This window comes from Populus trichocarpa, chromosome 2 (assembly GCF_000002775.5).
Source record: "Populus trichocarpa isolate Nisqually-1 chromosome 2, P.trichocarpa_v4.1, whole genome shotgun sequence".
In the NCBI taxonomy this organism is placed as follows: Eukaryota; Viridiplantae; Streptophyta; class Magnoliopsida; order Malpighiales; family Salicaceae; genus Populus; species Populus trichocarpa.
This window is the reverse complement of record NC_037286.2, coordinates 22,775,973-22,792,641: the sequence shown is the minus strand read 5'-3', so window position 1 is coordinate 22,792,641 and position 16,669 is coordinate 22,775,973. Positions and strand designations below refer to the sequence as shown.

The following is a 16,669-nucleotide window of genomic DNA, read 5'->3' as shown; positions in this document are numbered from 1 at the left end:
AGAAAAGAAGAGTGGGTAGGGGCCGTAGGGCAAACAATTGACCAATAATATGTTTAATTTAATTATTAGAATTTGAAAAATAAATACACCTATGGTGAGTTCTGTTTAATTTAATTATTAGAAATGATATTTTTAGGGTGTAGCTTAATTTGTCAGGTCTTGGGTTTGCTCCCTAAAGATTACCAGTTCGAGTCTCACCAATCTCAGAGTTACTGGAAGCTGCTTACATGGTCGTTAACTTCATGGCCAATAAGATTAGTTGAAGTGCGCACAAGTTGATCCGGACACTTATATTAATCTAAATTTTTTTATTAGAAATGACTATAGGTTATCTAAACATTCAATATCAAAACAATATTATTTTGATATTTATATATATTTTTTATGAGGTTTTTTTTGTTCATATGTTAAGTTAAAAGCTTGGTATATTTAAATAAATTAAAATAATTAAATATAGATACACTCTTTCAAAGAAAAATTCAGTAATGGGATTTGAATATGAAACTTCTTATTGAGTGATTTTTGGACCGTCCTATAACTAATATTCAAAAATTTATGTTCTATCTCACCGAATAAATTCCTAATGAAAAAACATCAAGCTAATATTTTTCAATGCTTTATAATAATTCTGAAAGGTTAATATTAAAAATAAAAAAATAAAAAGATAATTTTAATATATTTAAAAAACATTTTTAAATATTTTCAAATAAAACTGCAGATAATTTTTTTTTTTTTTGATTTACGTGGGGTGTCCGGGCCAGCTTACGCGCACCACGACTATTCCTCACGACCCACTGGACACCCTGCAAGCCCAGGAGCAGGTAAGGCACCGCGGGGGTGACAGACATGCATATAAAGGGTCGAACCCAGGACGGAGACGGAACAAATCACACGATTGACCACAGCAGCTAGACTCTCAAGGCTGCAGATAATTTTTTTAACTCATATGTTACAGATAATAACTGTAACTTACGTGTCGCAAATAAAAACTATAACTCCACGTGTCGCAGGTAGCATTGTAATTTTTAAAACTGTGCTTTATTTACTTTTAACTTTTTTGTTTTTACCGTGCTAAAAACTAAAAAAAAACTCAATGATAAATATGGTTTTAATTTAAGTTTTAACCAGTCAACACCAACTGGACCCACCGTCCTGATTACCTTGATGTCCTTTGCGTTTTGAAACAAACCAGAAAGATCCAAGTTACGTACAGCTTCAAGCATTCTATATAGTCAAATATTGAGACCGTCCATCTTCTTCAATAATAGAGTACCAACCCAGTTCCCTTTTCTTGAAGACGAAACGACTGTAACGTTTTCATTTTCAAGGGAAATTGGCTTCCCAAAAAGGATACGAAAAATGGAGTACTGGGCACAGAAGCCAGTGGAAGTGAGGGCAATAGAGGCTTTAGGAAAAGGGTTCGATCTGAGTAGTGATTTCAGATTGAAATATGCTAAGGGAATGAGTAGTAATAATGAAAGATTGGTGCTTTTGGATGAAACTAACAAAAGGGATGTTGTGTTTCCTGGTGGCCTTACTATCTCTAACGTTTCTGAGGATATTAGATGTGATAAAGGTGACAGGACTCGATACAAATCTGATGTTCTTGAGTTCAATCAGGTCAGATTTTGTATTTTTTTTCTTTTTTTTTTCAGTTGGTAAATTATTGTATGGTGATTTATATAATTTTTCTTCTCTTTTTTGGGCTAACCAGCCTGCTGTTGTTTTTGTTGCATGAGTGGCAGTGGCTGATCTGTTTTTCTATGTGATAATTGTTTGAACTGTGTTTGCTATGTGTTTTAGGCATTTAGTATGAAGCTTGCCTTTTGCTATTCTGGGTTTGTTTTGTTGAGGGGGATTTGGAGTCTTGGACTAAAGCTGTCATCTTTTGCTAGTATTGGAATTCAATTTATTAAGTTCGATGAGCAATCGAGGGTTATGTTGGAGGTCTAACTTCTTTATCACTTGATGCTAGACTAGATTTAACTTCTGCTAGAGGTCCTTTTCTTCCCCACTAAAGCGACAGGGTGGTATTGTTTGGAGGGCCTAGTGGCTTTAGTAATTTAAAAAGCACTCAAATTTTGGTGGGGTTGGTGGTCGCATGCGATGTGCGAACATAATAAGATTCAATTTATGAATAACTGAAGTGGAGTGGGCAACAGAGATTGAAGAAAGTAAACACTACTTAGTTAATCTACTGAAGTGAAAGGAGAAGTAAGTTTGGAATTTGGAACCTCTGATATTTTGATGGAATATAGATTATGGGTGATGATGAAGCTTCTCCACGAGTTTGTTAAATCACTTCACATTACAATGAAAAGATGTACTGGGAAACTAGCTAGTGTGGAGTGCCATTATGAAGTCATGGAGTGGCATCATCGCCACCCATACTCTATGGACAGATGATCTCTTGGAATGATTTGGTATTTTAAAATGAAGAATCTATGAACTAGGTTTGGAGTCTTAATGCTCGTATAAACAGTTAAAATGGGAGATTTAGAGATGCTAGTAGGTATAAGCATAATTTCTTGTCATAAAGGTTCGGTTTGGATAGAGTTTCCTTGAGATGATTAGATGAGAGGCCTTATTCGATTTACAAAATAATGGTCTCAAGAAAAGTATTTGGTGGTTATTTTGCTGTTAGAGCAGAAGGTCAGTGGTTATATGCCATACTAGCTCTTTGGGGTTTCCTTTGACTGATGGACATTTTGCAACTGAATTTGTCGATGTCAGAAAAGTAGTAGTTAAGAAAATGATGTCCTGGAAAAGCTTATGTTATGAGTTTGTAGTGAAATGAAATTTGAGAGCTTCAGCAAAGCAGTCCGACACAATGAGGTGTCGGTGAGCCTAGCTCAGCAACTTTTCATATGGAAAAGTTCTTTCCAAAAGGAAAATCCAGATTTCACAGAGCAGAGTATTATAAAGGATTAAGCCTAATATCAGATTATAGTGCTCCATAGAAGAATTATTCTGGAATAGTGTTGATAAAAGCTACATGAATCATGCAAAGGTGGTCAATCGAGGGTAATATAACAAACAGATTAGCAGTGTGGCTAGTAAAACTTCTTCTTTATTTATTTGTTTATTTTTAATTCTGATAAGCACCTTCTTTTTGTAAGTTCTATGGATAAGCAGTACCCTTAATGCCTACATGTCTGCATCGACAAGTCCTGTGAACCATATTTCTCACTAAATCGCATCTCTGGAACTATGTACTCTTACGTATTACTTAAGTGACAGGCAACATGAGGTTATTGATTTGATCATGCTTGATTCTTGTCCTCACTTAAGCAATTGATTCTGGATTCTGCATGCAATTTGAAAAGTATATTTTCATACTAAATGTCATTGAAATGTTTTTGTTGTTCTGTTTACATCTGTACCCAAGTCTAAATGAAGTAATTCATAATAAGCATCATGTCCTGGATCAGTAACACAATCTGTTTCAAGTTTTCTTTCTCTTTGTCTTCATCTTCCCTTGCAGATGTCAGAGCTACTTAATCATAAATCTTCAATACAAGGAAAAGTTCCTTCTGGCTATCATAATGCTATTTTTGATTTAAGTGGAGACTGGCTTCATGATACTACAGACTCCAAGTTTCTTGCTTTTGATGGCTACTTCATCTCATTGTACTATTTGCACCTGACAGCATCTCGATTAACACTGAAAGATGAAGTAAAGAAGTCTGTCCCTCCTCGTTGGGATCCTGCATTGTTGTCCAGGTAGCTTTTCAGTATTTATGAAAATAAACCATTTTTTTGACATTAACCAAGGTCGTTCAGAATATATGCTAGACAACATTTTGGATTCCTTGTGTTATAGAAGAACAAGAAAAACATACAATTAAGGGAGAATAAAGAAGATTGAAAGTAGGGGATTAAGAAGAGAAAGGAAAAAACAATACTAAACCCATGGTGCATAGCCTGCAACAGAACTTAAAGATCAGAACTCTAATTAGAAATAGAATGTTATAGCCCTTAGTGAGACTCCAATTTTAAAAATCATCAACATTAAACCTAGGCCTAGAAAACATCAAATCATACATTAATCTAGAAATTACAGGGGTGAAAATCACCTTGAGTCCTCTTACTATTAGTTATTGCTTGTTCTAACCCCTCTACGGGATTCTGTCCAAACTAAACCCTATATCTAAACAATTCGGTTCATGTTAGTCCTTCCATCCAACTCCATCACACATTCCTTTGAGATTGACTTAACGATGTTTGTTGACTAATGTAAAGCCAATTATTTGATGACACATCACCTGTTGGCTTAAAATGTAATTTCCAGCGGAGAATAATGGGAAAAAAATAAAAAAAAGGTGAAAAATCAATATAATTAATGAGACCTGATATTATATTGATTTTTCAGATTTTTTTCCTTACTCTTGGATGGAAATTTCATTTTAAGCTAATATGTGACGTGTCATCAAAATTAGTTGTGCGGTAGTCAAATGATGTTGTTAGGTCAATCTCAATGGAATGAGTGATGTAGTTAGATGGAAGGACTAATGTGGATCAAAGGGGCACAAGGTGATTTTCACCAGAAATTGCAGGTGTCAAAAAGACAAGACTAGCTGAATTTGTTCATTGCTGTGGCACATTACCTTAAATTTATTTGACTTGGTGATGCAGAAACTGTTTGCATGCATATATCTTTGTGATTTTCTTAGATACAGGAAACCTAATTCTACAACAAGCATGCCTTTTTGGCTAGACTCCTAGTTGGAACTAGCCTAAATAGGATTATTTTGCTGGCTAGTATTGTAGGATTTTAGGGATTTCAACTGCCAGGGACAGTTCTTTTATTTTTGTTTTTAGGGAGGTAAAATTGTCATTTTGTAAAGTTGACCAGTCAACTACTTCACCTTTAAGAAATTGACTGGCCAGCTAGCTCGACCTATGGGGCACCTCCTTATTAGGTCACCTACTTGCTTTCCCTAAATATAGGTTTGTAACCCCACTTTAAAAAGGAATGCACAAATAAAATTAAGATTTTCAGCTAACATTGGTGAGATGTGTGATGGATAAAATTTTGTCAGGAGTGATTTTCATCATTATTGCCATCATCCACGGAGAGTTCAAATTGTCTACTTCATCACTTGGATGCATATAACTTCCTCAATAAGTTGAAAACTCAACTAAACTATTTTAAAGCAACCACGGGCACTTACATTTAGAACTAAAGATTTATGCTTCATGCTAGGGTCCTTAACTTTGGCCTTAGATTCTCATAAAGCGCAATGCTTTCCCTAACCATGACGTTGTCACTGCATCACCACCACTATTCAGTTATTGCTTGTTTGGTAGTGCGATCGAGGCTGCTTTTGGCCTCAACCTCACTATTAGAAGTGTTTGGTAAATACAACAGATTTTCCCACCATGTTTTCTAATGTGAGTAACACCGTCAGCTAGAGAAGTCTCACATAGCAGTCAAATTTGATCATTACAAATATTATACAATACCAAATTTCTTATCTGTACAAACTCTTTATATAGAAATCCCTATACAATCAGCCACATGTTGAAGATTTTGTTGAATACATAAGACAGATAAATATAAACATATGATTTTTTCATCCATTTTGACTTGATTCATGATTGTCTACTTTTATCATTCTAATAGTTTTTTTTACCAAAAACATTAAAAAATTTTCACAGCTGCAACCACATCAAAAGCAAAAGCTAATGGATACCAAAATAAGACTTAATCATCCATGGACAATGTAATGCATGATAGTTCTAATTTAAGTTTACCTCTTCTGCTCTTGGAATCTTGTGTTCTTCAAATTTCCAGCTTTGTCTTCTACTGATGCTTTTATAGTTATATCTGATCTTTGGCATCATTCTAGACTCTAGAATGGCCATTCCTTAGCATGTAACTGTGTTGAATCTCTAGTTTTATTGGATAAATCGAGGATAAGATTTTTCCCTAGCCATAAATTTGGATGGATACTTTAGGATCCGAAGACTTTTAGTTTAGCATTTTAGGCTGATTTTTGATTTAGCATTGTTAAGATAAAATGAACAAAGCTGATAGCTAAAAAATTGTTCAATAAAAGGAATTTATTAAGAGGAAGAATATACAAATGATATTTGGAGAATAAGACATCCTTCAAGAAGTGAAAGAAAATGAAAAGGAACATAAGAAAAAAAAAAGCACTCCAATCCCACTGAGTTTCATAGTTTGTAATTTTTTAATACCCTAATCTTCTCATCTCTCCACCAGCTTTGAAGTTTGAACCCTTGACTGATGGTTTATGGTCAAACACAAACCAGCAAGCCACAAGAAATGCTGATTAATCCACTACACCACAAAGAAGCAAGAATACTATCCTTGAATATCTTGTCATTTTTCTTCATGATAAAAAATAATTGCTTAAATAGCATGTGTTTCCTAGGTTGGCAATCCTTCCAAACCCAAAAAAAGATCATTAATTCTCCATCCCACTGGTAATCATCCATGATTCACTATTGAAAACAAACACTTGTTCTCCACAAATTCTAGGCTACTAAGCAAATATGATTTTGTGTCCCTTTCTTGTGAGTGTGTGCGATAGTCAAAACTAATGCTCTTTCATGCAAGTAATTAAAGAAGAAATTCAGAAAGTATTTTATGATGTCTATCATACCGTTCCTTCATATACTCACCATGTCCCATTGTTTTAGTCCTCTTTTACTTTTCACACAAATTAAGATAGAGCAATTAATTGCTTTTTTTTTCCCCTTATGATGTGCACCACAATATTTTTTTATATCACACACTAATTTTTTTTTTAATAACTCACAATATTCATATATAAAGATCATAGTGAAGCCTTAAAATTTTAATTAAAAAATTGAGACACTTACTCTTTATGTCACCACAATTATGTTTCAAGAATACAACCATTGAAGATTTGTTTTTAAATTTAAGTTAATGAGGGAGAAAGTAGTTGGATTTAAAGAACTAAAGTGAATTTTAATTGGGATGTAACTGGAAAATCAAACAGTTTTGAACTTTTTTATCGCAGACAACAATTTTTGGACATCACAAAATGGAAAGGTGGACAAACTCTTTGGGGCAGAGGGAGTATCCTTTTCTTGTTAGGCTTATTGAAATACCTTATTCCTTGGTTCTTGTTTTTTAGCCATAATATGGCCTGTGAAAATATTTTTTGTTGATCTGATGCAATTTAGACTCCTACTTGATTTGTGTTATTCTGGCACATGGATGCTTATTAATTTTATTAGGCAGGTTCATCCATACATATGGCACACACATAGTAATAGGGATGGCTGTCGGGGGTCAAGACTTAATTTGTGTTAAACAAAAACCTTCCTCAACAATTCCCCCTGCTGAGGTGAGAAAGCACTTGGAAGATCTTGGAGATTATCTGTTTTCAGACAGAAGAAGTCCGTCCCTTCTACAGGGGAATGCAAGAGATGAAAAACAAGTAACTGTTGTTCTTCTACATACTAGAATTTCATTTCTTGATGTTTTATATATAAATTTCTGAATGTCATGGTTTGATATAGGTTCCCGAGGTCTTCAATCGTATTTTGCAGTCAAACACCATGCAGCTGACTAGCATTACAGAAACCTCAAGCAAGGATGTAAGTCGAACAAGATGTACAATGAATCTCCTGAGTAACAAACATATTTCTTTTCCTGAAATCTCATTTTTAAGTTGGACAGGGCCTCACCATCATTTGTTCAAAAAGAGGAGGAGATGTGTTCTCAAACAGTCACTCCAATTGGCTCCAGACAGTACCAGCTAAACCTGAAGCAATTCTATTCAAATTTGTACCTATAACATCTCTTCTTACTGGGATTCCTGGAAGTGGTTATCTTAGTCATGCAATCAACTTGTATCTACGTTGTAAGTGCTCCTAAGACCAAACAGGGGGAAGAGCAATTATAATATATGCGGGGTTACTAGCCTATGTATGAGAGCTTTGGCAGTCACACAAATATCATTCAAAATGAAACTACTATGAAGTCCATTGATGGTTATGCAAAAGTACAAGGCTAGGATTGCAGAGATTATAACAAGATTGTGATACCTTGATTGGATTTTCATAATAAAGAGGATGCCTTAACTAATTAGTGTCAACTGCATTGTGATCATGAATTCCTGCTTCTTTTCGGTTTTCAATGTGCTGTGAAGCATCCAACATTCAGCAAATGCCTTGTGGGTGAAATGGTGAAACTACATAAAACCTTAAATACCCAAATCTCAATCCTTAAGAGGAATTGCTGGTTATATAGGTCATGATCTTTTGAGTTGTTTTCATGGTAATTAGAGCAGGGTTAGAATTTAGAAGCTGAAGCTCTCTCTATGTGGTCCCTTGTTTTGTTTTATTATTTTCCAAGGTCAGTGGGTACAGACCAGACCATGCATGTTTCTTTTCTTTTCTTTTAGGTCCAATAGGATTGAGCTGCATAGCAGGCGATCACCCTCCCCTTTCCATAAGCCTCCATCTTTGGTTTGAGCAGGTCTTGAACCAAGGTCACTTTGTGCAACACGTGACACAAGTGACTTACATGTTAAACTAGCTAGAATCCTTTAATATGTTTTGTATGTACAGCTATTGTGTTGTATCTCCCTCACCCCTTCTATTTTTTCTTCATCCTCTTTTTATTATTCTGTATCATACAATCCTAGCTCTACGGGTTTTAACTTCTTGATTTATTTGCCATTTCCTTGCACTTATTGGATCACACGTGTTCATAAACTGAAAATGATCTCTCATGGATTCGTTATCTGTGTGTTCAGACAAGCCTGCTCCAGATGATTTACAATGCTTCTTGGAATTTCAAGTTCCAAAGCAATGGGCACCTATGTTTTGCGAGCTGCCTTTAAGGCATCAAAGGAAGAGAACTTCTTACCCTTCCTTGCAGTTCAGCTTTTTGGGACATAAGATCTATGTCAGCCCTAGCCAGGTACTATAAAAGTGGAAAAAAAGATTATTCTCTATATAGTAGTCGGTTGTGTTACCTCTGATTTTACTTCACTATATATATTTAGCATGATATCTTCGTATTGTGTCAAGTAATTTAATGTTCACTAATGCTTACGTTTCCATGTGACCTTAATATGGTGTTTGGCCTCTCCATCTAGCAACTTAAGTTCTTGGACTGGATGCTGGTATACTGTTGCATTTTGTTTTGTTGTTGTTGTTGTTGTCGTCGTCGTCTTGTATGCAAGATCAATTGTTCTGGTGTGCAGGTCAGATGCGGTATTGAGTGATCCTACATAAGTTGTGAGAAATATGGTCTGTTCTTCTATAATATTTTGATCTCTCGTCCAAGTTTTGGGTTTTTTATATTTTTTAATGCTAATAAAGGAAGTGATCAAAAGGCATAATTACTTTTTTTGAATAAAGTTTTCATTAATGTTTAGTGTGGAAAGTTTTGCTTTTAAGCAAAAGAATTGCATGCTCATTTTGCAAATGTTAGGACTTGAGCTGCTCCAGCAGTGCTGCTTATTAATATCTAATGAGGATTCATATCATTTGGATATTTCAAATCTAATCCAAATATTTTCCATAATTATTGCAGATGAATTTTGTTTGTATCAGTTTAGCATATAAATTGGAGAAATCAATCATCACATTTCAGATTTCAAATTTAGCAAAATAAATGGAAATAGCAATTACCATCCTAAATTTCTCTATTTTACACATCATTTCAGGTTTCAAGTGATAAAAAACCTGTGGTTGGCCTACGTTTGTACTTGGAAGGGAAGAAATGCAATCGATTAGCACTGCATCTACAACATCTCTCAAGCCTTCCAAATATCATGACCTTCCCATCAGCCAACCCCATCACATGCATGCCATGTCAATGGCGAGGCTCTGATGATTATAGATCTAACGACCAGTTTTTGGAACCAATTAGATGGAGGAGATACTCAAAGGTGTGCACGTCTGTTGTTAAGCATGATCCCAGCTGGTTGCAGGGAGATACAAGTGGCGTGTTTATTGTAACCGGTGTGCAGCTCCTTTGCAAAGGGCGGTGGCCTAAGACAGTACTTCACCTCCGTCTTCTTTTTACGCATTTACCCAACTGTACCATTCGGAAGACAGCGTGGGCTGCTGCTCCAGAAGCATCTCAAAAATCAAGTTTTCTGACAAATCTCAGCACAACATTCACATTTACTCAGCGAACAACCACTGCTCCTGAAAAGCAAGGTCCTGCCGCAATTAACTCTGGTGTGTATCCAGATGGTCCTCCTGTTCCAATTCGCTCTAAAAAGCTGCTTAAATATGTGGATGTGGCTGAGGTTGTGAAGGGTCCACATGATGCTCCAGGACACTGGCTGGTTACTGCTGCTAAGCTAGTCACAGATGGTGGTAAGATTGGTTTGCATGTGAAGTTTGCTTTGTTGGACTATGGATTTCACTGTGCATAGAGTGGATTTTGTTTTAATGATTGATTTAGTTATCTCCTGTCTAAAAATCCTTTCCTAGCAAATTGGTTTTATGTGCCGAAGAGTTTTGCCATGGTTTGTACAGAGAGAGACAGAATAAATTTACTTGCTAGAATTCGTGCTGTACATTTGGTTGTCTGTGTTAATGGAGCCTTCTGTTTTCTTCGTGGTTTAAGAAGATTTCAACTAGGGTAATGAGTGTCTATAATGTAAATAAATTAAAAAAAAAAGATTAATGAATCGTTTAATAGAGGGACTGCATATGCATGTTGGTGTCACGTCTTACCTGTTAGGGTTTATAAATGAAAAGTGTGCATGAAGAAGAGTGGAAGCATGAGACTGGAGGGAATGCCCAAATGAATCATAAGCATTTACGACTCGAGTAAATCTAACTTGAGAAAAGTTAACATGAGAAAAGTTATTTATTTATGGAGAAAAAATCTTACTTGAGGCACAAACTACGTTTTCTACGAGAAAAATAAGCCCTCGTAAAGACTTGTAGTGGTAAATTTGTACTCTTTGAAACAGTAATTGAGTACAGGAATTCACAGCTCTTCTTGGTTTTTTTTTTTTTTAATTTGATATTTTAATATTAAGTTTATTGATTATTAATTTTTATTAATTTTATATTTTAAAATATTTGATTGATAGTAAATTAAGTTTTATGATTTATTTCAGTTTGTTTTTTATTAGGTTATATTAGTCTCATGACTTGAGTCATATATTTGAAGGGTTAACTTAGGTCATTTGTTTTTAGATTTTTCAAGTCGATCAGATTAACATTCACATGCAATTTTTTTTTTCTACTATAAAACATGTTAGTAATTTCTAAATATTTTTTTTTATATTAAAAAAAATTAAGCTGTCTCCCAATATAGCGTGCATCAATGATCCACATCTCTAAAACTGAAATCTAAATCTTTTTTCAAGAATGAAGCTAATTGGCTGGAAAATGATTTTCCCTTTAATTTTAGATCAAAATAACTCAAAGAATAACTTTTGTAATCTTTCAATTATAGTTTTAAAATTCAACCTAAAACGAGGCTCGGGTCACGGATTAAAAGAATCAACCTGAGTTAATTAAATCGTGGGTTAACTTATATTTTTAATCAGGTCAAGTCAAATTATTATTTTTTTATATTTTTAAACTTATAGGTCCAAACCTTAAATTCTAGATTGACTCGATGATTTTGTTTGAATTTTATAACTAGATTCTAATTTCTTGTTGATAACAAAATATATATATATATATAACACAATAAAGTGTGGAAAATATTGTCATAAATCAAACAAAAATCCAAAATGGCAGCCAAACCAAAAAAATTGAGTGGAGTAAGCTAATTAGGAGATAATCAATTAAAGCTAAGTGTTTAGTGCCCGAATGATTGTGGATATCCCCACAGTTATGAACACCGAAAACTTAAGTCTGTCTCTTAACCACCACAATCATTGCCGAGGCTCAACAACAACTGCTAAATGGGGCTTCCAAGGCAATGTTAGCTCTGAAATTGGATTGTTCAACAATTCGTAATCAGTTAGGGCATCTGTTGACACAGCATTTTCTGCGAGCTAACAATCTTAATTTTCGCCCGCCTGGTTTAATCATCCCTTGCAACAAAATGAATAGCCATGTCCTTTCTTCTTGAATAATCCACATGCAGATAGAGTCCTGTGCGTAGCTGTGTTATTAAACCTGATCAGGCTCTGCAGGTTGATTTGAAACCTGGTTTTGGTACTATGATGTGTGGAATTTTTTAATTGAAAACATATTAAGATAATTTTTTTATTTAGATTTTATTTTTATTTTTTATATCAGTACATCAAAACCATTGATTTGATGTTTTTTAAATGACAAAACAATTTGAAAAGCAGAAGTTACTACAATAACAAACGCACACTTATAACAAAACTTGGTGAGAATTGACTCGGTCAAACTCAAATAACTTGACGAATCAACCCACAACTCCATCGATCTGATTAAAACCCGGTTTGATTTTTAAATTTTTTTTTAAAATAACATTGTTTTAAACTATTTTTTCTATCAGAATTAATATATCTAACTTGTAACTTGTGACTGAGTCTTGAACCTGATTATGAATCGAGTTAGAATTGAATTTAATAATTTTAATATGTAATAAACCTATAGTCAAGATTAGGGTTGGGAATTAAGAAATCAATAAGACAAGAAAGTCTCTTTCTATCACATGCACCCTTTATCTTCACAAACAAACCATTGAATACATAACATGTATAATAATCATGCATGGTAGCCTCTTTAATTGACTCCTTTTCTCAATCTTATTTCTTTGTTTTATCCATCCAACATGCGATCATCATATGTTATATATATATAAAAGCATTGATTGGACCACCAAGAAATTGACCTAAGCTTTGGTAGCATGCCTTTCATCAACTTGGAAGCAAAAGAAACTCTCCCAGCAAGAGTTGGATCCATTAATCATGTCACATGCATCTGATGTGGTCCACTTTCTTCTCATCTTTAATTTAATTTCACCCCTCCAGGCCAAGGTTTATATATATATATATATATATATATATATATATATATATATTCAAATCTTGGAGATCTATGCAATGAAGGGGAATATACTAGATACAATATCAGATTACTTGCGTGATAGATGATATTTTTTAAAAGTATTTTTTTGTTAAAAATATATTAAAATAGTTTTTTAAAAATTTTTAAATCAGAATATTAAAACCATAAAAAAACACTAAAAAGTATTAATTTAATATTTATTTAAATAAAACATATTTTTAAAATGCGTAAAAAAGCAATGTCTTCAAGAATCTCAAGGCTATGCATCCAAATGAAGCAATGATCATTATATAAAGAAAGAAGGATAGATCAACAAATGAAGAAACTAAAAGAAACTTATTTTCATACTTTTCATTACACGGTATGGGTTGAGATTTTTAACTTTTTTTTTTTATCATAAAAGAGGTTTTATCTCGGTCATTCAGATAACCCGTTAAACCCGCGTCAAAATTTCTTAAAAAATAAGAAAAGAATTAATAACATTTGAGTTACAATTCATTCTCTGATGATTTTAATCAGATATTACAACAACTAACATACCAAAGCAACAAAATATCACTAACTAAAATATTGGGTTACATGCACGATCAATCAAGTACTAGTGGCAATTAAGCAATGGAGCCAATAATGTATAGTGATGGATGCGCAAAATCTTCTAAAGCTAGCTCGAAGGCCAGCGTTTTTGGATTTCAAAGCAGTAGCTGACATCCAAATAGCATTTCCCATCATCATCCACGATCTGAAGCCAAAAGAAGTAGAAGAAACCAACTTTGTCAGTCAAAATCTTTAATTTTTGAAGCAATCTGTGTAACCAGTCAATTATATACTAATATTTGTTATTAATTACCTTGGTTCTAGCAGAATAAGAGCCCCTAGCAAAAATGCCTGAAGGGGTAGTTTCTTCTTCTAGTTCATATCTGTAAGGCTCCTTTTGTGGGCTAAAGGTACCGAGCATCACCTTTGTACGGTCCACTGCATGCCAGAAGAACCTCTGAGACTAATTACTGATATATGTGTGTGCTATGGCATGGTTATTTAACTCACCTCTCACGCCTGTCTTCCAGACAGTATTGGTGTACTTGAGACCAGATACAAGGTTGTTGGAGACAGTGAAGCATAACTTGAGGTGGTACAGGCTTCCCTCCTTGAGGGTGAAGAGGCTACTGCTCTTCGAATTACTATTGAATGGAAATGGCAATACAAGATCTGGACGGCCCGGGCATAAGATTGAAAGACTTAATATCTTCACTTCTGGTTCTTTGCTTTCTGATTAAATCCAGCAAGAGAAGATTAAAAGGCTTCTGCTTAGCTAGATTTCAAGATTATAATTAAGTTGAAGCATGAAATGACTTGGTGCTTAAGCTGCCATCGAATTATCTTATTTAATATGTTGTTATATTAAAGAATAATAAAAATAATATCTCGGAATTTAATTTAATTTTTAAGTTTTTAAATTAAAATAATTTTTTTGTTATAGTATTAAAACTTTAATGATCGAATGTTTACAAGTTATATGCTCTGTCGTTACAAATTTGTACTTTGAAGGGATGGTTATTGAAAATTCATGAGGTCAAGGCAGAAAGAAAGATTTGTGTCCTGAAAATTACAAGGATGGAGAAGAAAAATAAATGGGGCTAGATTAATACCTCCTACAGCAGACATATCAACACTCCCAAGTAGCTGTTCCTTCCATCTCCTTAAGCTGTCGTCATCCTGCAGAGAAATTGTTGGTGTATGATCATAATCTAAGATTTTCAAGTATTTATAGCGTTTACTCCAAATATTTAAAGAAAGATATCGTGCCTTATCTTTTTCAAGCTGCTCCTTCAGGGAAACTTGAGGCCCAAGATCCAATTCCTTATGATCAGACTGGAGCTTCGAACCATCTTCTTCAATGTCATCAACAGAATCATCTTCTTCATGGTCCTTCTCTGCTTTTTCTTCAGCTGCAGCAGCAGCAGCAGCAGCCTTGATGTTGTGGTCATTTAGTCCTAGATTCTCCATCTCATTACTGAAAGAAACTTCTTGGGATGCTGTGCGAGTCCTTACAGCAGCTGACATTTTCCTTTTCCACCAAGGATTTCACCACCTAATGCTGAGGAAACAAATGCAGGTACCTATCTATCTAATCTTCTGCATGTTTTCTTTTATAGTATTTACCTCGGGAAGGTATATAATGGAGGTTGAGATGGGATTTATGGCTTGTTTTAGCGATGGGATTTCGGAGGATGTGAAGTGGTGGTGACACATGACACGGGACCTGAAAGGCAAAGGAAAGGATGGATGGGATATATAAAGCTGAAAGAGGAACCGCTAAAGTGGAGGCAGGTGGGGCAAAGTTAGCCAGCAACTCTCATCCTCCCCAGTCCTTGCTGTTTGCTCCTTTTTATCCTCTTATCAATTTTCCCATTGAACTTGACATTTTTCTTTAATTTTGATAGTGAGTGTATATATTTATCAAGCAAAAATGCTAAACATCAAGAAAAAGAATTGCTAAACATTAGTAAAATTTAAAATAATTCCAATTTTATATTTTAGCTAAAAATAAAGTTTTCATCATTTTCAATTTAAATTAAAACTTAGTCTAGATAAGATTTTGAATTGCGGATTTTCCGAGTAAATCTATTTAGAAGGTGTTTCAGACTATGCTAGTGGCTGCTTTACAAAGTATTTTTCACTCGGAAATATATTTAATTTTTAAAATCAGCATGTCAAACTGATTTAAAATATAAAAAACATTAAACAAAAAAAAATAAATTTTTTAAAAAATACTAGATAAAACCCATGTGGAATTTAATAACAACAGCAAAACTTTAACAGGGCTGTGAAAGAATTTCACAAACAATTTCTCCTTGTGGAGGTGGAGGTTGGTGGATTAGAATGACTACTGACTGAACTTATTGTTATCCACGTACTGGCTGGCTATCATCTCTTTCCCATAATCATGGCTTTCTGGAAATCTCCTCTTTAATCAAATCCAAAGTGATCAAACTGTGAGTTTATATTATTGTTTTTGGGTTTTTTTTGAAGGAACAAAAATTCTCTAATCATATGTAAGGAATCATTTTGCTTTCACTTTAAAATACTTCCATGTCTATTAACACCGATTTTCCAAACTAGAGGCCTCTTTTACCTCTAATTGTAGCTTTTCTTTCTTTTCTTCTACTTGCTTTTCTTAGAACATTTGTTTAATTTTATGTTTTTTTGAAAAAAAAATATTTTTATTTTTATTTTTTTCTGTACTTTAAATTAAAATTTTTGATGATTTTTAAATCGTTTGATAAGTTGAGTTGATGTTCAAAATTAAATTTTAAAAAATATTATTTTAATGTATTTATAAAAAAAAGCAAACGCTACCACAATATCGAAAGAACTCTTGATGCATTGTAGATTACAGTCAACAACACTTTTATTATTTGAAAAAGAAAAAGTTTATTCCATTTAGATTTCATAGCAATTACAAAATTTAGGTGTTATTAGGTTTTGAATTTCAATTGCAAGTAAAAGGAGGAATATTACCCTCACTTTCACGACATTTAAGCACGGTATCATTTTGCTCTTTTTTTCTCTCTCTTTTTTTTTTATAGAAATTACAGATCCTTAATCTTGAGTTTTTATACTATATTGCTATGTCATACATAGTACCAAACAATTTTAAAAATTATATTTATATATATATATATAAATATAATTT

At 33.8% G+C, this 16,669-nt stretch overlaps 2 protein-coding genes across 2 annotated transcripts; one reads left to right on the top strand and one right to left on the bottom strand.

Annotated features, from left to right (window-relative positions):
* The first annotated feature begins 1,200 nt into the window (after window positions 1–1,200).
* Window positions 1,201–10,593, top strand: LOC7488585 (MACPF domain-containing protein At1g14780). Its single transcript, XM_002302968.4, has 7 exons — window positions 1,201–1,620; window positions 3,485–3,723; window positions 7,238–7,436; window positions 7,519–7,596; window positions 7,679–7,862; window positions 8,760–8,926; window positions 9,678–10,593. The coding sequence occupies exons 1-7, from the start codon at window positions 1,360–1,362 to the stop codon at window positions 10,395–10,397; spliced, it is 1,848 nt and encodes a 615-aa protein (XP_002303004.1). The 5' UTR covers window positions 1,201–1,359; the 3' UTR covers window positions 10,398–10,593.
* A 2,832-nt stretch (window positions 10,594–13,425) lies between these two features.
* LOC7488584 (rho GDP-dissociation inhibitor 1) lies at window positions 13,426–15,325 on the bottom strand. The gene is made up of 5 exons (XM_002301704.4): window positions 14,779–15,325; window positions 14,622–14,688; window positions 14,020–14,241; window positions 13,823–13,947; window positions 13,426–13,714 (listed from the first exon to the last, which is right to left on the bottom strand). The coding sequence occupies exons 1-5, from the start codon at window positions 15,034–15,036 to the stop codon at window positions 13,637–13,639; spliced, it is 750 nt and encodes a 249-aa protein (XP_002301740.3). The 5' UTR covers window positions 15,037–15,325; the 3' UTR covers window positions 13,426–13,636.
* Window positions 15,326–16,669: the final 1,344 nt, after the last annotated feature.

Bases quoted from the DNA above. Each gene is read 5' to 3' on its own strand.
- LOC7488584 (XM_002301704.4), bottom strand. From the start codon at position 15,036: ATGTCAGCTGCTGTAAGGACTCGCACAGCATCCCAAGAAGTTTCTTTC. The intron at 14,689-14,778 runs GCACGATATCTT...ATTTCTCTGCAG, and splicing joins AGCAGCTTGAAAAAGATAAG to GATGACGACAGCTTAAGGAG. The intron at 13,715-13,822 runs GTAATTAATAAC...TTTTGGCTTCAG, and splicing joins CTTATTCTGCTAGAACCAAG to ATCGTGGATGATGATGGGAA.
- LOC7488585 (XM_002302968.4), top strand. From the start codon at position 1,360: ATGGAGTACTGGGCACAGAAGCCAGTGGAAGTGAGGGCAATAGAGGCT. The intron at 1,621-3,484 runs GTCAGATTTTGT...CTTCCCTTGCAG, and splicing joins ATGTTCTTGAGTTCAATCAG to ATGTCAGAGCTACTTAATCA. The intron at 7,437-7,518 runs GTAACTGTTGTT...GGTTTGATATAG, and splicing joins ATGCAAGAGATGAAAAACAA to GTTCCCGAGGTCTTCAATCG.